The sequence below is a fragment of the Mobula hypostoma genome, chromosome 6 (genome assembly GCF_963921235.1).
Source record: "Mobula hypostoma chromosome 6, sMobHyp1.1, whole genome shotgun sequence".
Classification (NCBI taxonomy): domain Eukaryota; kingdom Metazoa; phylum Chordata; class Chondrichthyes; order Myliobatiformes; family Myliobatidae; genus Mobula; species Mobula hypostoma.
In genome coordinates, this window is record NC_086102.1 from 164,615,147 (window position 1) to 164,638,511 (window position 23,365).

At 38.6% G+C, this 23,365-nt stretch overlaps 1 protein-coding gene across 2 annotated transcripts in view; it reads left to right on the forward strand.

Annotated features, from left to right (window-relative positions):
* The first annotated feature begins 4,413 nt into the window (after positions 1–4,413).
* The window catches only part of chn1 (chimerin 1), a 120,705-nt gene continuing 101,753 nt past the window's right edge, over positions 4,414–23,365 (forward strand). Inside the window, exons 1-3 of one of the 2 annotated variants that reach the window (XM_063052134.1) lie at positions 4,414–4,635; positions 4,893–5,029; positions 23,287–23,325. In XM_063052134.1, coding sequence (XP_062908204.1) covers positions 5,008–5,029; positions 23,287–23,325 — 61 coding nt within the window. In that variant the 5' untranslated portion in view covers positions 4,414–4,635; positions 4,893–5,007. Of the gene's footprint in view, positions 4,636–4,892; positions 5,030–23,286; positions 23,326–23,365 lie in introns of those variants that run through there. The other variant, XM_063052135.1, reaches the window with a different exon arrangement.

Genomic DNA, 23,365 nt, shown 5'->3' on the forward strand with positions numbered 1-23,365 from the left:
GTGATCATAATGCCATTAGTTTCAAAGTAAATATGGAAAAGAATAGGTCTGGTTCACAAGTTGAGCAAAATTGGAGAAATGCAGATTTTAATATTATGAGAAAGGATCTGGCAAGTGTGGATTGGGACAGGCTGTTTTCTGGCAAATGTGTAGTTGGTAAGTGGGAGGACATCAAAAGTGAAATTTTGAGAGTACAAAGCTTGTATTTGCCTTTCAGAATAAACGGTAAAGATAACAAGTTTAGGGGACCTTTGTTTTCAAGAGAAATTTCTGGTTAAGGAAAAAAAAATGGAGGTACATAGCAGGTATAGGTAGATGGGAACAAATGAAGTATTTATGGAGTACAAGAAATGTAAGAGAACACTTAAGAAAAAAATCAGGAGGCTAAATCAACCTGCCTCATCAAATCAAATGCAACATCAAGTACACGTTAAACAAATGCACGCACAGGGTCTTTGCTCTGTACAGAATGAAAACCATCATCCTCGACCTCGAGGGATAGCCACGATGATGACAACCTAACTGGAAGCAAGGCATTTGACAAGGTCACACAAGGGTTCATTAGAGAGGTTCAATCGCTTGGCTTTCAAGATGAGGTAATAAATTGGATTAGACATTGGCTTTGTGGAAGAAGCCAGAAAATGGTAGTAGATGGTTGCCTCTCTGACTGGAGGCCCGTGACTTGTGTAGTGCTGCAGGGATCGGTGCTGGGTCCTTTATTGCTTGTCATCCATATCAATGATCTGCATGAGAACGTGGTTAACTGGATCAGCAAATTTGTAGATGACACCAAGATTGGGGGTATAGTAGACAGTGAGGAAGACTATCAGAGCTAGCAGCAGGATCTGGGCCAGCTGGAAAAATGGGCTGAAGAACAGCAGATGTAATTTAATGCAGATGAGTATGAGGTGTTGCACTTTGGTAGGACTAACCAGGGTAGGTCTTACACAGTGAACTGTAGGGCACTGAGGAGTGTGGTAGAACAAAGGGAACTGGCAATACAAGTCCATAATTCATTGAAAGTTGTGGCACAGGTACATAGGGTCATAAAGAAAGCTTTTGGCACATTGGACTTCATAAATCAAAGTATTGAGTACAAGAGATAGAATGTTATGTTGAAGTTGTACGAGATATTGGTGAGGCCTAATTTGGAGTTCCATGTGCAGTTCTGGTCACCTCACTACAGGAAATATGTAAATGATGGTGAAATAGAACAGAGAAAATTTACAAGGATATTGTTGAGATTTGAGGACCTGAGTTATAAGGAAATATTGAATAGGTTAGGACTTTATTCCTTGGAACATAGGAGATTGAGGGGAGATTTGATGGAGGTATACAAAATTATGAGGGGGATAGATAAGAGTAAATACAAGCAGGCTTTCTTGCACTGAGGTTGGGTGGGATTACAAATAGAGGTCACAGGATAAGGATGAAAGGTGAAAAGTTTAAATGGGAATATGAGGGGAAACTTCTTCAGAGGGTCATAAGGATGTGGAATGAGCTGCCAGCGCAAGTGGTACATGCGTGCTCTATTTCAACGTTTAAGGAAAGTTTGGATAGGTACGTTGATAGGTGGGATATGGAGGGCTATGGGTCCCAGTGCAGGTCAATGGGACCAGGCAGTTTAACTAGTTCAGCATGGACTAGATGGGCTGAAGGGCCTGTTTCTGTTTTGTACTTTTCTAAGACACTATGGAAGTGCAAGTGAATCACTGTTTCACCTGTGAAGATTGCTTGGGTTTGTGAAAAAGATGAGTGTTGCAACACCCATAATTACCTGTGACAATGCTGAAAGAAAGGGGAATGGTTGGTGGATCTGAAAGAGCAGACCAGGGAGTAGCAGAAGGAATGGGTACAAAACAGTATAATATTGAATGTATGTTTGTCCTCCTACCTAAGGAAGAACATTGGAGGCTCCAATGTTCAAAATCAAAAGAGGCTACAGAGGGCTGTGGACTTAGCCAACTGCATAAATGGCATAACCCTCTCCACCATCGAGGGCATCTTCAAGAGTTAGTGCAGCAAGAAGGTGGTGTCCACAACAAAGGCCCCTCACCAACTGGGACTTGCCCTCTTCTCTGCAGAGGAGGTACAGGAGCTGAAGATCCACAATCAACATTTAAGGCACAGCTTTTCTCCATCCACCATCAGATTTCTGAACGGTCCATGAACCCTACCATGTTATTCTTCTTTTGCACATTTCTAAATAACTTTTAGTCATTCTTAAGTACTACCGCAAAACAAAGAAATTATGACATATAACTGTGATAAAAATCTGATGCTGATTCTGACATACTGTAACTTGCAAAAGAGGAACTGCAGAAAAGATTCATGAGAATGATTCCTAGAGTATGGACTTTGTCCTAAAATTAATACCCAGCACTCCTGAGTTTAGAAGGACATGTAGTGATCTCATTGCAACATCTGGGGGCTGACAGAACATAATGTAAACATGACGTTTTTTCCTGACTGGGGTATCTGGATTCAGGAGTCACAGTCTTAAAATGAAAGGTTGGCCGTTTAAGATAAAGACACTTCATTCCCCAGAGGGGATGAATCTTTGGAAGTCTCTATCTAAGAGGGCTGTGGAGGCTTTGTTGATAAATGTATTCAAGATACCAGTTAACAGATTTCTGAATATTAAGATCATTAAGAGAGGTCATAATAATGAGTTACACCTTTGTCATGTAAGTATTGGTCTCTCCAATACTTATGCAATAAAAGTATAATCTATTAATCCATCACTGACAATCAATGTCACCTTCTGAGCTCCACAACATACAAACTCCACCCAATACCCAATAAGTATTATTTTTGTTGCACAGGACCAGATCCAGGATAGCACGTTCCCTTCTAGGTTCACTAACATGCTGTTCAAAAAAGCTATCACATATGCATTCTATGAAGTCCTCCTCAAGACTTCCTCAACCAACTTGGTTCACCAAATCTATGTGCAATTTAAAGTCCCCACAATAACTGCTGTTCCACTCTTACATCCCTCAGATATTTCTCTGTTTATTGCCTGAGTCACTGTAATGTTATTATTCAGTCGCCCATAGACCACTCCCACCAGTGATGTTTTTTTCCCTTACTATTGCTAATTTCTACCCAGAAGGATTCAATATCCTGCTCCTTCGATCTTATATCATCTTTCACTGTTGCCCTGATCTCATCCTTAATTAAGACCACTACCCCACCTCCCTTACCTTCCTGCCTACCCTTCCGTACTACCTGATATCCTTGGATATTTATTTCCCAATCCTCTCCACCCTGTAACTACATTTCTGTAATGGCCACTAAATCATACCCCTTTGTACTAATTGGTGCCATAAGTTCACCGACCTTGTTACGAATACTACGGGCATTCAGATAAAGTGCCCTTACACTCATTGTGTCTTTAAAATATAGTAATCTTTGTCTCTTCTGCACTCCACCCTTTTCTCTTTTTTAACTTTTGTTTTTAATTTATCTTTAGCCACTTTTCTCTTTTACTTTATCCATACTTCTTCAATCTGTTGAACCCACCTCTCTGCTATTTAGTTTAAAGCCCTATCCACAACCCTAGTTATGCGATTCACTAGGATCCAGGTCCCGTCATGGTTAAGGAGGAGCCTGTCTCAATGGAACAGCCCCCTCCTTTCCCAATACTGGTGTCTGTTTCCCATGAATTCAAACCCACTTCTCCCACACCAATCGTTGAACCGTATATTTAACTCTCTAATCTTCTTAACCCTGTGCCAATTTGCAAGTGGCTCAGGTAGTAATCTAGAGATTACACCTTTTTGGTTCTGCTTTTTAATTTAGTCCCTAGCTGCTCAAATTCCCTCAGCGGGACCTCTTTCCTCCTTCTACCTATGCAGTTGATATCCATATTGACCTCTACAGGAATAACTTTCCACTTATTTCTAACTGATCACCTGCAGCCTATTTAAACCCAGCTGTCAGCCACAGTCCTTGTTCATTCATCAAACCAGCTTCTGACCTCTAGTTACCTTGTTGCCTGTTGTGCTTAGTATCTGTTCTCTCTTGTTTTGTGGCCCCTTATGGCTTGTTATTTTGCAGTTTATTAGTAAAGTATAATTTACCGTTAAGTCATCTCTGCTGCATTGCTTTGGGTCAAACATTTCCTGGCACTTGTAGTTAATGTTTGGATTCTTTGTCAGTCTTTGAACTAAGCAATGTTTTATTCATACACTATTTTGCAGAAACCCGTCCACGACATTAAAATTGATCAGAAAGTCGGATGCTACCTTCAGAGTGGGGCCAGGATGCAAGAGCACCAGGACCCGAGATGGCCGTTCGCTCGGATGTTATTGTTTGCCTGCGCCTGAGAAATGCGCTCGCTGTTCCTCAAGAACGTGCATCGTGGGAGAGCGCGTTCGTCCTCGCACGAGACGCGGACGCCCAGCCCTGCCCGGGCAGCGCTGCCGATACGGGCGCGCAGGAACAGTGAGGGTCGGGGACGCGAGAGCTCCGGCTCCCGCTCGGCGAGCTCCCCGGAGAAGTGCGCGCGGAGACAGGTCGCCATGGTTACCGCATTGACGGTCTGCACCAGAGGGGGAAGATGGTCATGTGCTGAGGCAAAATGGCGGCATGGAGAGCGGAGGATGTAGTTTGATCCCATCCCTGGCACTGGTAATTAATCCTTACAACACACTGTACCTTTGGGGTCCACGTTCCACGGATCCCATGTAATATCCTTTTTTTTTTGCGATTGTATTTTAGAAAGTGATCTTCCATAAAACCGTCATGGATATTTTATTTTATTCTTGCAGACCGGCCTCTAATCTGAATAAAATGTTCTGTTTTTCTGTTTGGTTATTTAGCAAGTTAAGATGGAGTGTCACAGATGTAATCCATTGTACATTTAATTCTTTGTCATGTTTTTGAAGAGACGATTAGGGTGTCCTACCCTTAAGCACATGAGGGGTTTGACGGGCATTGGCGTTTATGAGCCACTGACTGGACATTGAGGAGCTGCGAACGGAGAGATTCGGATTCCCAGCAATGATGGCTCTAAGTGTGTTTGGTAAGTTGCACTGACAAACTTGAATACAGAGTTAAATGACTTATCTATTTATCTTCTAACGGAATGAACTGTAATAGCTCCGCCAAACAATCTTACACGATTTTACAGAATTTACGAAAGGTTATTGTTTTATTGCTTAAATTCAAGGGCGTGTGCTCCCAAACATCTGGCATTACATTTTACAATGAAGAGCTCAGTTGACGTTTGCTGATAATATACGTTTGTTTTGTTTAGATTCTGTAGGCTGCGGTCAGAAAACAGCAAATATTTAAATATTGTGAACACCTTAGAAATGCGTTAAGTACGTAAATCCTAAACTGGATTTATCTATGGAATTGATATTACCATCCTATTATCTAGACAAGACGAGGTAAACATAGTAGTACAACTGGCACTAAACATAAATAGCACAGTAAGCTATTTTCAATTACTGATACTGATTTTGGAAATGCATTATTAAATTTCTAACACTAAAGAGCTGTATCGTTTGAAAGACTGATCAGAGTGCTACTGTAATCTATAAAGCAAAATACGTAAGAGTGGAATTTGTATTAATTTCACTATCTGTTTAAATCCATTAATTAAATGAAAACAAAGTACTCATCCAGATTAAATGTTGCTAACACAAATTGTTTCCTGCTCCAGACTAGTAGTGAAAAATGTATGTCTGACACTGTTTGTGTTGCCAGAATGTCAAATGTTTTCAGTGGTCAGATATTGCTTTTCAGACCAGGCAGTAACACATGATTAATTCAGAAAGCATAGTTCATTATTTTTAGAATTATAAAACATGCAATACAGATGATTTGGTTCTTCTACTTGAGCTGATGGCATATCTATAGCTAGAGCATTCTACCTAATTCTTTGCTATTTCTTTTCCCGTATATTTTTGTTTTCACTCATGTTTTAGTTGATATGAATACTGAAATTGATTGTTTCAAATCTCATCTCAAAGAGGACATTTTAGTGCTGTACAAAGACAACCCTGCCCTGGCATATATGTCATTTTTTTTGTCAGTTTGCAGATAAAGAATGTGCGAGTTACCTAAGCAACAAATTAATTTTAAAAAATCTGGTCACTGTTGCGTTGGAACTTTGGCTAGGCTTCAGATATACTCTACTGCCCATAAAAATGCTTTGGGACATCCTAACGTTGAAAGTTTCACTATTGAAATACTTGAATATTTTCAAAGTGATGCTGTTTTTGCTGTATATCCGTGTATGGTAGATATTCTATATTTCTTTATTTCTTGACGGGGGAAAAAAATCTTTAGTTTTTGGTGCGCTTCTTAGACAGTTCCTAGCCCTTCATATTTAAAAAGTTACTATATTTTATACTATGAATACATTTCAGACTTGGAATATTTTCCTTCGGATAACATCTCAAATAACCTATTATTTCCAATAGTGTTCCAAAGAATCTTATTACGATTATGCTGATTCTACTATCAGTTTATTATTAGAATGACAGATAGCATTCTAATTACTATCCGATCAACATCTCATGCAAATTGTTTTGTAAACTTTACTCAAAAATAATACTAGTTTCTATATTTTTGATCACTTTATTTGTATTGTTACCCATATGTGTAGAAACATTTGTAATTGGACTTTACTATTTCTGCTCTTTTTGAAACTTAACTATTTTGGCTACACTTCTATCTTTCCCAAAATGCTTTAGATCTTTCTAACTTCTCACTGTATTTGACACTGATCTGGTGGCCACTCCATCTTCCTCGCCATTCTTGGTTCCACTTAATTGGTATTGTCTTGAAATATTGGTAGTGTTTGTCTGTGTCCCAATTATTTGTATAAATAGGAATAAGAATTATTAGTATAAAACAAATTATTAGTATAGAAAGGCACAAGATTTAAAAAGGCACAAGATTTAGTATAGTTTTTGAATCCCATAATTCAAGAACCTAACTACAGTCCTTTTGATTTAGTCACCAGTCTGTTTCTTTAGTGACCACTTCAATATTATATAACTTTATTATTGTGATGCCTTATTGAATACCTTCAATATAAAAGAAATAGCCACTACATCTGTGTCAGTTTAGTTTTATCATATTTTTTTAAATCAAGATCTAACAAGGTCTCTTCAAAAATCATAATCTTACTTTTCCATGCTGATAGAGGATGACTGATTTGTCACTAATGAGAGTAGCAAAGTTTGTTCTGATCTCATTTGCTATCAGTTCCAGTGATTCTATGGTCATTTTTTGATAGCAGTACTTCAGATCTTTGTCTTTGACAATTAGATATTGCACCCATTTAATCATTTAAGTAGTAATGGTTTTAAGAGGGTACCTTCACATGTGAAGTATGCAGCAGACTGGCTGATACTATTTGGAAGTTGTCTACACCTTAAAATGTCATTGCAATACTCTTTGGTAGAGGGTTAATATCTAATAAAGGTGACACAAACAAAATAATACGAGTTGAAAATCAATCTCCAAATGCTGGAAATCTAAAATAAAAACCAATTGCTGAAAAGAGAAACAATTAACATTTCTGCTTGAAGACCCTTCATATGGAGAGTGTCCTTTCTAAAAAATTAACACTCTTCTACACAGCTTGACCAGCTGGGAGTTGACTGTTTCTGAGAGGATTGCCATATTTCTTCAAGAATGAATGTCCTAAGGTACAATTTACAGCAAATTGGCAAATGCAGTGTTTAATGAAACTTAAGCCATGCAAGTCAATGTCATCATGTGGACTCCTTCACTTAATATCACTATTACCATACTGCGAGAAATTCCACAATGTACACCTTCCATGTGCAGACAAGCAGTATGTCATGCAGGCCAGTGCCTGCTTTCCTAAAATTGCTTGATGTTTATTTCAGTTTGTCAAACGCCACCCTATTTGCCCCTGCAGAATAAGTGCAAAACTATATGATACTTGGCTTAGTAATAGACACAAATTGTTGGAAGAACTCAGCAGGCCAGGCAGCATTTATGGAAAAGAGTAAACAGTTGACGTTTCGGGCCGAGACCCCTCATCAGGACTGGGAAAAGATGAGAAGTCAGAGTAAGAAGATGGGAGAGGGGAGGAAGAAGTACAAGATAGTGGGTGATAGGTGAAACAGAAGGGGAGGGTTGAAGTAAAGCGCTGGGAAGTCGATTGGTGAAAGAGATAAAGGGCTGGAGAAGGGGAAAATCAGATTAGACAGGGTAGAAGACCATGGAAGAAAGGGAAGGGAGAGGAGCACCAGAGCAAGGCGATGGGCAGGTGAGGGGATGAGGTGAGAGGGGGAAAATGGGAATGGTGAAGGGGAGGCAATTACTGGAAGTTTGAGAATTTGATAAGGTTTCTCGAACTTTCGGTAATTGCCCCTCCCTCCCTTCAGCATTTCCATTTCTCTCTCTCATCTTATCACCTCCCTCTGGTGCTCCTCTTCCTTCCCTTCCACCGCCTCTGTCCTCTCCTAACAGATACTCCCTTCTCCAGCCCTCTATCTCTTTCACCAATCGATTTCCCAGTTCTTTACTTCACCTTCCCCCCACCTTGATTTCACCTATCACCAAATTACTTTATACTTCTTCATCTCCTTCCCCCACCTTCTTAAACTGACTTCTCATCTTTTTTCTCCGAAGGGTCTCGGCCTGAAATGTTGACTGTACTCTTTTCTATAGGTGCTGCCTGAGTTCCTTCAGTATTTGTGTTTTATTTTGATTTCCAACATCTGCAGATTTTGTCTTGTTTATGACTCTACTTGACTTATAACTTTCCTTAGGAGCCCATCATAGGCTGCAGGTATCTGCTACAATATGATTCATTGATCATCTGGAGCCCTCAAATAATGATTTATATACAAAGGCATAACTATTTATTTCTAGTGATGTGAAATGCAAGATTGTACTCAATTGTATTGTGAATAACTTTTAATTTGCTTCAAGAAAAATATCAGTGAAGGAGGGTGCTGCTAACATAGTGCAGATGGAAAGTGAAGAAAAGTTTCCTGCAAAATTGCTTTCCTATTGGCTCGTTGAGGATATCTTCAGCAGGATGAAATTCCCTCCATTCCTGTCTGAAATCTTAAATAAAATTAGAAAATGCAGGAAATACTCAGCAGGTCAGGTGGAATCATTGGTGGTTCTGAAAGATTATCAGCCTGAATCATTAACTCAGTTTCTCTCTCCACAGATGTTACTTAAATCACTGAGAATTTACAATATCTTGTGTGTATGCATCTGTACAGTTAAAATGTAACTCTTCCAGTACCTGTGGGCATCTTTTGAAGGGAAGTAGAGGAAAGTTTCAGAAAGATATCAGAGGTAGGTTTGTTCCCACCCCCCACAGAGGTAGGTGCCTGGAATGCACTGCCTGTTTGGTGGTAGAGGATGACACAATAGGGACATTTAAGAAACTTGTATATAGACACATGAATATAAGAAAAAAATGGTGGTTTGGGCTGTGTAAGAGGGAAGGGTTAGATTGATTGTGTAGTAGGTTTATATCAGATATCCCACCTCTCCTAGAAGTTCCGGGAGTCTCCCGCATATTAATAGTGGCTCCCTGATGCCCGCAAATTATGTACAATATCACGGAAATCAATTTTTTTTGAGGGAGAGTGAGAGAGTGAGCGCAAGAGCAAGAAAACAAACGCAAGTGAGAGCAAGCAAGCGCGAGAGAGAGCGAGCGAGAGCAAGAGCGAGAAAGCAAGCGTGAGTGAGAGCATGTGCGAGAGAGAAAGCGAAAGCGGGAAAGCAAGAGCGAGCACGAGCTTGAGAGAGTTCCAAAAAAAGTCAGAGTGGCAGAGTGTTCCAAAAAAAGAAAATATAAAACGTGCGTCACCCCAGACTACACTAAAGTGTACCCCTGCCTAGTAGGGGTCAAAAATATTGACAGTGTTGCTCGCTGCACTGTTTGCAACAGTGACTTTTCTATTGCTCATGGTGGGTTAAGACTGTAAAAGACATGTTGAGGTGAGATTAACAGGTGTCATTCATTCATAGGCATAGCTAACGTTATTTAAATTAGCTGGCTAGCTGCTAAGGCACTACTCTATTGCAGACATCCCACCTCTCCCGGAAGTTCTGGGAGTCTCCTGCAAATTGATGGTGCTACCTCCCTGAAATGAGTTTTTGCAGGATGGGATGTCTGTTATATAGTTCAGCACAACATCATGGGTTGAAGGGCCCATTCTGTGCTGCACTGTTCTCTGTTCAATTCACATATTTTAAATTTTTTTGTTACCTCTCCTTTGGTGTCTGATGCCCTTGTGGATCTGCACACCCATACCTTGGTGCTTTAGACCCCATCAAGACTTACTCCGTTTACAAGCGTTCTGTATACTTATCCTTAACAACAACTCTATTCTCACTAAGCTTTCCATTTCATTTTAGCAGATACTGCTAAACATTTCTCTGTTCTTTCTCCTTGTGTGCTGGCATTCCTCCATTCCTAACAGTAAAAAAAAAGCTTTTTTACTTTTGCAAATTATTGCTGATTTCCAGCCTGCCTTTTCTTCCCATTGTTCCCTTGAACACACAGCTTTTCAAATTTGCATCAGTTTTTTTTTAGAACTTTTCAGGGCATCAACATCGAGGATCTAGCCTGGACCCAACATTTCGATGCAATTACAAGGAAATCTAAGAGCGGTTTTATTTTATGATGAGTTTCAGAAGATTTGATGTGTAAATACATTTGCAAATTTCTACAGATGTACAGTGCAAAGCATTCTAGCTGACCCTATCACAGTCTGGTGGGAGGGGGTGGTGATGGACTACTGCAGAGGATTGAAATATGCTACAGAAAGCTCCATGAGCACTAGCCTCCCCAGCATCCAGGACATCTTCAAGAAACGATGCCTCAAAAAAAAGGCAGCATACAGCATTGAATTGCAGTAGATTCGATTTTGCTTTTTTGACACTGGTCAACAGAAAAAGTCTTCTGTGTCAAAGTGAAAAATTTCTACAAATTGGTCTAAATTTATTACAATTATTAAACAATATTAGATTTCATAATTACTCACCACCTTCAAATTACTATTTAGTAGATGCACCTTTGGCAGCAATTACAGCCTTGAGTCTGTGTGGATAGCCTCTATTAGCTTTGCACATCTGAACACGGCAATTTTCCCCCCATTCTTTACAAAACTGCTCAAACTCTGTTACATTGTATGGGGATCATGAGTGAACAGCTCTTTTTAAGTCCAGCCATAAATTCTCAATTGGATTGCGGTCTGGACTCTGACTTAGCCACTCCAGGACATTAACTTTGTTGTTTTTAATCTTTTTCTGTGTAACTTTGGCTTTATGCTTGGGGTAATTGCCTTGCTGGAAAACAAATCTTCTCCCAAATCACAGTTCTCTTGCAGACTGCATTAGGTTTTCCTCCAGGATTTCCCTGCATTTTGCTGCTACTGTGGGGATGCTTCACTGCAGCAGGCCCTCTACTTTCACAAACCTTCCAGGGCCTGCTGCAGTGAAGCATCCCCACAGCATGATGCAGCCACCACTGTGCTTCATGGTAGGGATGGTGGGCTTTTTTTGATGTGCAGTGTTTGGCTTATGCCAGGCATCGCATTTAGTCTGATGGCCAAAAAGCTCAATTTTGGTTTAATCAGACCATAGAACTTTCTTCCAGCTGACTTCAGAGTCTCCGATATGCCTTCTGGTGAACTCTAGCTGAGTTTTCATGTAAGATTTTTCAACAGTGGCTTTCTCCTTGCCATTCTCCCATAAAGGTGTAACTGTTGAAGCACCTGGGTAACAGTTGTTGTATGTACAGTCTCCCCCATCTCAGTCACTGAAGCTTGTAACTCCTCCAGAGTTTTCATAGGTCTTTTGGTGGCCTTCCTCACTGGAGTCCTCTTCCTACATAATCACTCAGTTTTTAAGGACAGCCTGCTCTAGGCAGATTGACAGCTGTGCCATATTCTTTTCACTTATTAATGATTGACAACTGTTCTCCGAGGGATATTCAGAGACTTGGAAATTCTCTTGTATCCAACTCCTGACTCAGTAACCTTTTCACAGAGTTGCTTGGTGTGTTCATTTGTCTTCAGGGTGTAGTTTTTGCAGGATACTAATTCACCAGCAATTGGACCTTCCAGTTACAGGTGTATCTTTACTATATTCAATTGAAACACCTTGACTGCACACAGGTGATCTTCATTTAACTAATGAAGTGACTTCTGAAACCAATGATGATTTGGTGTGTCATATTAAAAGGGGTGAATACTGATTATATTGTTTTATATTTGTAATTTGTAGAGACCTGTTTTCACTTTGACACGAAGAAGTCATTTTCTGGTGATCAATGTAAAAAAAAGCCAAATTAAATCCACTGTGATCTGTTGTTGTAAAACAGTGAAACATGAAAACCTCACAATACTAAATAATAAAAATTTACAGATTTTATTATTATGTAATGCAATGTACTGCCGCATAACAAATTTCACAGCATATGCTGGTGATATTAAATCTGATTCTGTTTCTCATTGATACCCAAACCCCACACACTGACAATATTTAGCTCCACCTCAAAGCTATTTTTCTTTACTGCTTCACTGCCACTAAATTGTATGGCTGTTTGTACAATACACATTGCTGAATGTGCAAAAATTTCCCCCAGTAAGATTAAACAATACAAGGAACCAGTCTTTAGATCTTGTGTTCCATAATGGAAGTAGTGATCATAGCCTGATAGAACTTCAAATTCAGTTTGAGAATTTGAGACCAGTGTTCTAAACTTTAAAACGCAACTATATTGATGTGAGAACAGAATTGGCTAAAGCAGAGAGGAAAAGTTGATTAAACAGTAAGTTAGTGGCCACAGTGGCAGTCATTTCAAGAGATAATTGAATTTATTTTAAAATCTTAACATCTGTCCCACAACGTGAGGGAGTAAAAAATCTTTGCGTTATAACTTGGTCACAATGTACAGATATGTGAATTTATAAGTCTAATGGGTTGTAGAACGGAGCTGTCTCATAGCCTGTTGATCCTGGCTTTACAAATATGATAATATTGTTTTTAATTGCAAGTGTTAAATAGGTGACTTCATTGGCTGCTTGTTTTACCTGCTCTGCACATTTGCTTTCATTGACTTCCGTGATATCACGGAAATGGTTTTTAGTGCACTCCTTCACAATTAGAATAGATGGCATTTTTCTTCTGTATTGACCATGGTCTAATTTTTTTTTTGTAGTTTGAAAATTTAAAGTAAACTGCGGCAGATGAAAATCTGAAATAAAGGAAGTGCTAGACATGCTCAGCAGATTAAGCAGTAACTATGAAGCAGAAATACTCTTTCAAATTAGTGATCCTCCACAACCCTGGATGTGTGAAATGGAAGGACTGTAATAGAAAGTTATGATTGTGTAGTGTAGATGAAGTTATGAATACAAGCTGCAGTGTAGGATAGAGCCCTGGTAAAGCCTGAAATTACTGGGAGCTCTGATGAAGTCTCTTGATTTGAAGTATTGACTTCTGTTTTTCTGCGCACAGATTCTACCTGACCTGTTGAGTATTTCCTGCACTTTAGTTTTATCCTGTTTTTGTTGCTCACTGGCATTTGTGTATTTCTCATTGCTCTTTAACTTAAATGTTGCTAATTATACCAGGTTCCCTTTGGTAATTTGTAAAAAAAAAATAAATGGATGTATGTACTGTGTCTCCAAAAGTACTGTATCTACAGAAACGGTGTTAACTTCTGTTGGTTCCTTTTGTGTGAATAAACCAAGTAAGGTGAAAGATTCTATCTCTAGTGTAAAATGTCAGACAATTTCTGTTTTTGTTAAAAGCTTTGTGTTTCTTAAATATCCCAAATGATTGAGGTTCCTTTTGAGTCTAAAGAACTGTGTGGCCAGGAATCCTGATGAATGTAATGAATTTGCAATCAAGGCAAGAGTTGTTAGTTTGTGAAAACATCATGGACCTGTTCCCAAAAAATTTAAATGAAAAGTTGTCACATTGAGAGCTTGAGATGAAATTAAGCTGATACAGCCAGCTGTAAAATTAAGTTGTTCTCTATAGATCAATGATGTGGCACAAGTTGAAGATGTAATGGGTAAATGCAGTTGGATGGTGTGTGGATGAAGTTATTAATGTACAGTGTGAAGCAAGAGGAAGATCAGGACCCAGACGAAGTTTATAAAATTTATAAAAGAAACATCAGAAGATGAACTATCAATTGCAACAGAGACACGTTTGTGAAATTGATTTGCACAAGTTATGGGAAACCATGTCATCATTACCAGTTTAGCATTCAAGATATGTATAAAGGAGACACAAAGGATTGCAGATGCTGAAATCTACAGCAAGAAGCAAACTGCTGGAGAACTCTCTGGAGGTAATGGAAACTTCCAAAATAAATAGAAGTTGGGCAACCTGCTATAATATGTCATCCAATTTAATAGAATTACTTATTTAGGTATGGAAAAAAAGCTGAGAGTGATTTAAACCTATTCATTGTAGGTTAAAAATTGTTGTTTAAATCTTGTTTATCGCAAAAATTTCGCTCATAATTTACAAGATTTATCTATGAAGAAAATAGTTTCATTTTATTGTGTGGATTTCCTAGGTCTGTCTTTTTGTTGGAAGATTAGTATTGCTTCTCAATTGTATGCATGACTGGTTGAAGAATACAAAATTGATCCATATTACTGAAATATAGAAAACTTAACAAAATTGTTCTTTCTTAAAACTAAGTCATCGCTAGAAACCCAACCTTTCCAAAATATTTTTCAGTTCTTTTTAGCTATGCAATGGATCTTCTAACTATCTGTACAAAATGAGTTAAAATTATTAAATGATTTTGTTTAGGTGTTTGAATTTGGGTGTTTTATTTAGGTGTTGTTCCTAATTACTGAGAATTTGAATATTTTTGAAAGTTGCCAGTTTATCAATGTAACTTGTATTGTTTTAAAGATGAATTACATGGAAGATAGCCATTGGAATTATCTACAAACTTGTTCAAACTTGTAACTTAAATTAAATTTCATTTTTTGATTACTTGCAGCTGGCATTTATTGCTTGCTTTCTGTTACTGTTTGATGGGTACATTGACATTGTCATGTCAATGAATATAACACAATGTAGACAATAGCAATTTTTTTTTAAAAGGCTTTCCCTTGCCAGGCAGCTAAGTTAACTTGTTGCACTGACAGACAGAAAACATTTAGTGAAAATAAACTAAAAGAAGATGTATGATGTCTTTGATAAAAATCATTGAGCGCAGAAGGTAGGAAAGTAGAAACTCAGTTTGTCCTATCACTGCCATATTTCTGAAAGACCAGTTACTTCCACCATCATCTTTAGGTTAGATTAGATTCAACTTTATTGTCATTGTGCCAAGTACAGATACAAAGCCAATGAAATGCAGTTAGCATCTGACCAGAAATGCAAAGAATAGTGTTATTTACAAAATAACTGCAAATAAAAAGTAAGTGGTACAGCACACAAATTAGAAGTACTGAGACAGTACAATACAGATGCAGTACTGCTTAGCGCTGTGATGTAAGGTTCAGCAGGGTCACAGCCTCAGGGAAGAAGCTCTTCCTATACCTGCTGGTGCGGGAGCGGAGGCTCCTGTAGTGCCTACCGGATGGGAGGAGAGTAAAAAGTCCATGGTTAGGGTGAGATGCATCCTTGATAATGCTTTTCGCCCTGCCCAGGCAGCGTTTATGGTAGATGTTCTCAATGGTGGGCACACACGCTGGAGTGCTTTGCGGTCCGATACGGGACAATTCCCATACACACTGAGATGCAGTTGGTGAGTATGCTCTCAATGGTACAGCGGTAAAAATCCGTCAGTATCCTGGGACAGAGGTGAGCTTTCTTGATGCTCCACAGGAAATAAAGGCGCTGTTGCACCTTTTTGATCAGGATGGAGGAGTTCAGGGACCAGGTGAGATCCTCAGAAATGTGGACACCAAGGAATTTGAAGCTTGATACACGCTCCACTACAGCTGCGTTGATGTAGATGGGGACGTGAGTGTGGCTCCTAGCATGCCTGAAGTCTACAATGATCTCCTTGGCCTTCTAGGTGTTAAGGGCCAGGTTGTTGTCGGCACACCACGCGGCCAGGTGTTGGACCTCATCCTGTAGGCCGTCTCGTCATCCCCTCTGATCAGGCATGATCTGATTATTCTTAGTTCTAATGTAGTCACTCCCATTTAGATTATTTAATGGATAGAATGTTTAGGCCATTGTATGGTAGGGAAACCAAGAAGATGAATATTAGAAACACCTGTCACTTTATTTTTGCATAGTTCATTTTGTACAAAAAACACTTTATTCACTACGCCCCACAACTATTTTGTGACATGCAAAGGTGAAGGTGATAATGCTTTTAGGGATGACAGATATAAATAATTAAATTATATTTTGCTATTTTATGAATAGTTTATAGAGTGTCCGTGTTCTACACTGTCTCAACAAAATTCTGCATTATCTTGGTAAGCTCGGAGGATAGAGAACTATATCTTCTATGTAAACAAACAGCATTAGAGATAGTGTTCTAGGACAACCATGTGTCTTTATGATATGCCCATGTCTGTTTATAGTTAATAGCTTTTCATTAATAATGCTTTAGTGAAGTTTGTACTTCAGAATTATGTGAGTAGCACTAAAATTAATCATTTAAGCATCTTACTTTGTTAAAAATACCACATATTTTAGATCTGGTTATTGGCTTGTTCAGAGCATCTGCAACCAAAGTCTAAACACTGACCATTCTTATTATTTGCTAGTCCGCACTAACAAGTTGCAGTAAAACAAATGTGAATGCATCTGTTACTTAATTTCTTGAACTCAGGAAAATAAAAATGGGGAGGAAAAGGTGCAAAGAAAATTTGTTTATGAATTTTTTTTTGTTTGCTTGCTTTTTGTTGCTGTTTGCCATGAGTATACAAGGAGATCTGGTATTGTGTCAAGAAATAAACACACTGTAGACACCAGCAAATATTGAGAGTTTTCCCTTGCCAGGCAGTTGCTAACTTGTTACACTAATAGGTAGAAGATATTTAGTGAAAATAAATCCAAGGATGTATAATATATTTAATCATAAAATATATTTTCTCAAAATGCAAACCCAAAATATTAATCCATTTCTAGTTAGCAATGGAATTCTGAAGATTTGAACTTTGTAATTAATTAAAAAGCAAAATGATAATCTGTTAGTAAATGACAGAAAAGTGAAATATTAACCGAGTAATATCTCAGAATCATTGAGATTGATACTCAATTTGTTCTATCTCCGCCATTTGTGTGAAGGAGCCTGTTAATCACAATCCCCCCTATCCTTAGCTCTAAACTAGTCAATCCCATTGGAAAGTTATTGTTAGACTGGTTTTGTTAGCCTTTTAAGCCACACATTCAATGAGGACATAAAGGAAGGAATGAAAATAAAGCAGTATAAATGAAGTAAAATGGAGAAATAGGATTTTGTAATTTGATCTATTATATCTCACTTTTGGAGAAACACTTGAGGTATTCCTCAATTTATTGATGTTCAATTTGAGTTTTTGCTACGATACTTGACTTCTTGGACCATGCGTCTGATTCCTGAAGCTATTTTTTCCACAGTATTATATGGTATTCCACTCCTCATGTGCAGGAAGGCACTGTATAAACTCGCATAATGCATTTTGCTCAGCCTTTTCAAATAACAAAATTCCATAAAACAAAGCATTTTCCAGGCCATAAATTGATTTTACAAATTGAGGGTGTATTTTTCAGTCACCAACTATGAATATATTGAATGGAGCCCCCCCCCCCACCCACCCCCATCTGCCACTACCTGACATTGCAAAGTTGTTTTAAACTGATCTGTTAATATTCATGATGTAGTAGACTCCTATAACGTGACCTTATCTATATTTCCTGCCTCTAGCACTGCTTGATCTCTCAGTCTTCAGACTATCAGTATGACTGCACTAGTTGAACAGTTTTATTTTGTAATTAAACTGTGGGAAAACCCAAATTGTCCTCTTCAAAACACTGTTTTTCAAGCATTGCATTGCCTTTTAACATTCTCCCTGCACCTGTCTGAAATTGAGGTATATTGTTCAAAAACTTGTTATCCTTGTCTTTGACAGGAATTTTCAGCCAATGGTTGCTACAGCTTAACTGGCACTAAAATTCATTTATACCTTTGTCAGCTCACTATCCCAATAGACACATGCCAGAGTCTGTTGTCTGTGGTTTTACACTCTGTAAACTTGCGATTTTCCATTGTTTGCTGCCTGTTCCCTAACCTGCATGTTCACTATCATTCTGTACCTGCTCACTTATAACACCATTTAAATGACAATTTTTATTTGAAAATCTCATCTTGTATCTTTTTATCTGCTCTTAGTAATATCATCTGTTAACATCTTCTCTAATTCCGTTTTTTTTTGTTCCCAACTTTAATTCTCCTCCAAGGTTTCCTTTGCTGTCATGGGCTCTGAATGTGTAATCTAACTTCTCTGATTCTTCATGTTTTATTTTATTACTGATATAGAACATAGTACAGCACAGTATAGGCCCTTTGGACCATGATGTTGTGCAGACCTATAGAAACCTACTCACTGATAACTCCAACCTTTCCCTCCTACACAGCCCATAACCCACCGCTATTCTTTCATCCATGTGCCTAAGAGTTTCAAATATCACTAATCTATCAGCCTCACTCACCACCTCAGCAGTGTATTTAAGGCACTTGCCACTCTGTTTTTAAAAAATCCTACTCTGACATCTCCCCTGAACTTCCCAATATTCACCTTAAAAGGATGTCTTCTACCATTGGCCATTACTGCCCTGGGGATAAAGGCACTTGCTGTCCTATGTATATATAATCTTGTACACCTCTATCAAGTCATCTCTCATCCTCCTTCACTCCAAAGAGAAAAACCCTAACTTGTGCAGCCTTTCTTGACAAGATGTGTTCTCTAATTGAGAGAGTATCCTTGTAAAATGTACCTCATTGACTAGGCTCTTTGAATGTCTATGTGCCCAGTTTTGTTTGATAGAATTCTTTGACAGTGGAGTATTTCACAACAATAAAAATGCTATGGTGAAAACATACATTAACAGAAACATATACAGGCAACTTCCAAAGCACAATGTGAAGTTTGGGATTTGAAGATCAGGAAGTCTGTGGACAGTATATTTACATTTTGTATTTGAGAGCAAAAGGAGAAATTCACAATGATAATCTACAACATTTAAAATTTCTGTTTGTTTCAAAATAGTAATTTCTCTTCATATGTCAGCACTTATTTGAGCTGTATATTTCTGAAGCAAGGCTTGTAACAGGTGATCAGATTTTTCCAGAGCGTTTTGCTTCATTCTGTCAGTTTACAGAAGAAAAGTTAAAGGAAGGCCAATTCGACTTATTAGCTTGAAAATTGTAATGGAGCAGAGAAACATAGGTGCTGTTAAGAGTTGTGTTAATAACATTAGGTCATCCATTTGAACATTTCTAACTGTGACTTAACTGAGGTAGATTGCATATACAGTTTACCATTAAACTTCCAAATGAGTTTAACCAACTGGGCCTTCACTGAATTTCATGCCACTTGTTGAACTTTGGCATGTAGAAAATAACACAGCCTGGCTGACATAATGATATGAAATGCTTGGTTGCTCAGGTGAGGTTGTTATTGTAACTTGTATCAAATTGTATTTATGTTTCACAATGTTGATGATGACTTCCACTGATTCATGGTTTGAGCCGTGTATTAAATATATTAATAGAAACTATAGAAACTACAGCACAGAAACAGGCCTTTTGGCCTTTCTTGGCTGTGCCGAACCATTTTCTGCCTAGTCCCACTGACCTGCACACGGACCATATCCCTCCATACACCTCCCATCCATGTATCTGTCCAATTTATTCTTAAATGTTATAAAAGAACCTGCATTTACCACCTCGTCTGGCAGCTCGTTCCATACTCCCACCACTCTCTGTGTGAAGAAGCCCCCCCTAATGTTCCCTTTAAACTTTTCCCCCCTCACCCTAAACCCATGTCCTCTGGTTTTTTTTCTCCCCTTGCCTCAGTGGAAAAAGCCTGCTTGCATTCACTCTATCTATACCCATCATAATTTTATATACCTCTATCAAATCTCCCCTCATTCTTCTACGCTCCAGGGAATAAAGTCCCAACCTATTCAACCTTTCTCTGTAACTGAGTTTCTCAAGTCCCGGCAACAACCTTCTCTGCACTCTTTCAACCTTATTTATATCCTTCTTGTAATTTGGTGACCAAAACTGAACACAATACTCCAGATTCGGCCTCACCAATGCCTTATACAACCTCATCATAACATTCCAGCTCGTATACTCAATACTTTGATTAATAAAGGCCAATGTACCAAAAGCTCTCTTTACGACCCTATCTACCTGTGACGCCACTTTTAGGGAATTTTGTATCTGTATTCCCAGATCCCTCTGTTCCACTGCACTCCTCAGTGCCTTACCATTAACCCTGTATGTTCTACGTTGGTTTGTCCTTCCAACGTGCAATATCTCACACTTGTCAGTATTAAACTCCATCTGCCATTTTTCAGCCCAGTTTTCCAGATGGTCCAAGTCCCTCTGCAGGCTCTGAAAACCTTCCTCACTGTCTACTACACCTCCAATCTTTGTATCATCAGCAAACTTGCTGATCCAATTTACCACATTATCATCCAGATCATTGATATAGATGACAAACAACAATGGACCCAGCACTGATCCCTGTGGCACACCAGTAGTCACAGGCCTCCACTCAGAGAAGCAATTCTCTACCACCACTCTCTGGCTTCTTCCATCGAGCCAATGTCTAATCCAATTTACCACCTCTCCATGTATACCTAGCGACTGAATTTTCCTAACTAACCTCCCATGCGGGACCTTGTCAAAGGCCTTACTGAAGTCCATGTAGACAATATCCACTGCCTTCCCTTCATCCACTTTCCTGGTAACCTCCTCGAAAAACTCCCAATAGATTGGTCAAACATGACCTACCACGCACAAAGCCATGTTGACTCTCCCTAATAAGTCCCAGTCTATCCAAATGCTTGTAGATTCTGTCTCTTAGTACTCCCTCCAATAACTTACCTACTACCGACGTTAAACTTACTGGCCTATAATTTCCCGGATTACTTTTCGATCCTTTTTTAAACAACGGAACAACATAAGCCACTCTTCAATCCTCCGGCACCTCACCTGTAGACAGCGACATTTTAAATATTTCAGCCAGGGCCCCTGCAATTTCAGCACTAGTCTCCTTCAAGGTCTGAGGGAACACCCTGTCAGGTCCCGGGGATTTATCCACTTTAATTTTCCTCAAGACAGCAAGGACCTCCTCCTTTTCGATCTGTACAGTTTCCATGATCTCACTACTTGTTTCCCTTAATTCCATAGACTTCATGCCAGTTTCCTTAGTAAACACAGACGCAAAAAACCTATTTAAGATCTCCCCCATTTCCTTTGGTTCTACACATAGCCGACCACTCTGATCTTCAAGAGGACCAGTTTTATCCCTTACAATCCTTTTGCTCTTAATATACCTGTAAAAGCTCTTTGGATTATCCTTCACTTTGACTGCCAAGGCAACCTCATGTCTTCTTTTAGCCCTCCTGATTTCTTTCTTAAGTATTTTCTTGCACTTCTTATACTCCTCAAGCACCTTATTTACTTCCTGCTTCCTATACACGTCATACAACTCCCTCTTCTTCTTTATCAGAGTTGCAATATCCCTTGAGAACCAAGGTTCCTTATTCCTATTCACCTTGCCTTTAATCCTGACAGGAACATACAAATTCTGCACTCTCAAAATTATTAAATAAATTAATACTTGGCTCAACTGGGAGTTGGTACATACCTATTTTGATTCATAATTTGAATTGGACATAATCTAATACTGATTCAGTAAGACGTATGGAAAAAATGGCAGGGACCTTAATGGTGTACAGAGGAAACTTGGATGCAAGTCCATAGCTTGTTGAAAGTGGTGACAGTGGTGGATAGGATAGTGAAAAAGGCACTTGTAATACTTGCCTTCCAAGGCCAAGAAAAAAAAATTGGGACATAATGTTACAGTTGCACAAAATATTGGTTAGACCACAATTGGAGAAGTCCATGCAGCTCTGGTTGCCATGCTACAGGAATGTTGTGATAGCAACAGAGAAAGTGCTGAAGAAATTAATTATGATGTTGCCTGGAAGGCAGAGCTGCAGTTATAAGGATAGATCAGGTAGGCTGAATTAATTCTCACTAGAATATAGGAAGCTGAAGGATGACCTCAGAAGTTTAAAAAAAATAAGAGGGGAATGGATAGGGTATAGTATTTTTTTCCAAGGCAGGAGAGTCGAGAACAAAAGGCATAGGTTTACGATGAGAGGGGAGAAATTTAAAAGTGATCTGATAAATTGATTTATTATTGTCACATGTACTAAGGTACAATGCAAAACATGTCTTGTATACAGTTCATGCAGATCAGTTTATTACAACAGTGCATTGAGGTAGTATGCAGAAAGAAGTGTTACAATTACAGCAAAAGTGCAGGTAGAAAATAAGGTGCAATGTAATAATGAGGTAGATTCAGGGTTCAAGTCCATTTCATCATACTAAGGAACCATTCAATATCGTTATAACAGTGGGATAGAAGCTGTCCTTAATCCTCATGTGCTTTCAGGCATTTGTATCTTCTGCCTGATGGAAGGGGCAAACAGAAAATGTCCACAATAGTTAGTCTGATTATGCTGGTTTCACGCAGTGAAGTGTGGACAGTCCATGGAAGGGAGGCTAGTTTCCAAGATGTGCATTTAATAATACTAACTAAGTTTGATCTGGAAGATTATATTTTTGGAGTATGAAAGTGAAACTATTCAGCTTTGCCTTTGGCTAGTATTTCTATTATTTTTTAATCTACTGCATATAAAAGATCAACTAATAAAATGGGTAAGCTAGCAACCTATAGTGTATTGGTGGAGAATCTTTCAAGAGTCACTGGCTTGCTACCACTAGTCAGGATTTTGGTCCAAAAATGATTTGGTTAAGGGTTTTAAGGAGGTGTTGCTTGTTTGGCTTTGGGTCAAGTATAAACTAGTAACGTTGCCCTACTCTGTAATATGGAACAATTGAATGAACAGCTTCCTGAAACATGCAAGTTGTTTGAAAATTAAACCTACCATACAGAAATATCTCTTCTCCATCATTAATTCAGCTTCTGTATAAAATTAGGAATGATCCCATAGGATAATTTGTCAATAATACTTGTTCAATAAGTTTAATTTCCTTTCTTGTAATTTTTCTTCAACTTTTTTTGTACACAGAAAATGATGAATATAAGCCTCCAGTTTGGAAATCTTACTGTAAGTACAAACTTATTTTGATTAACATTCAAATCAGAAG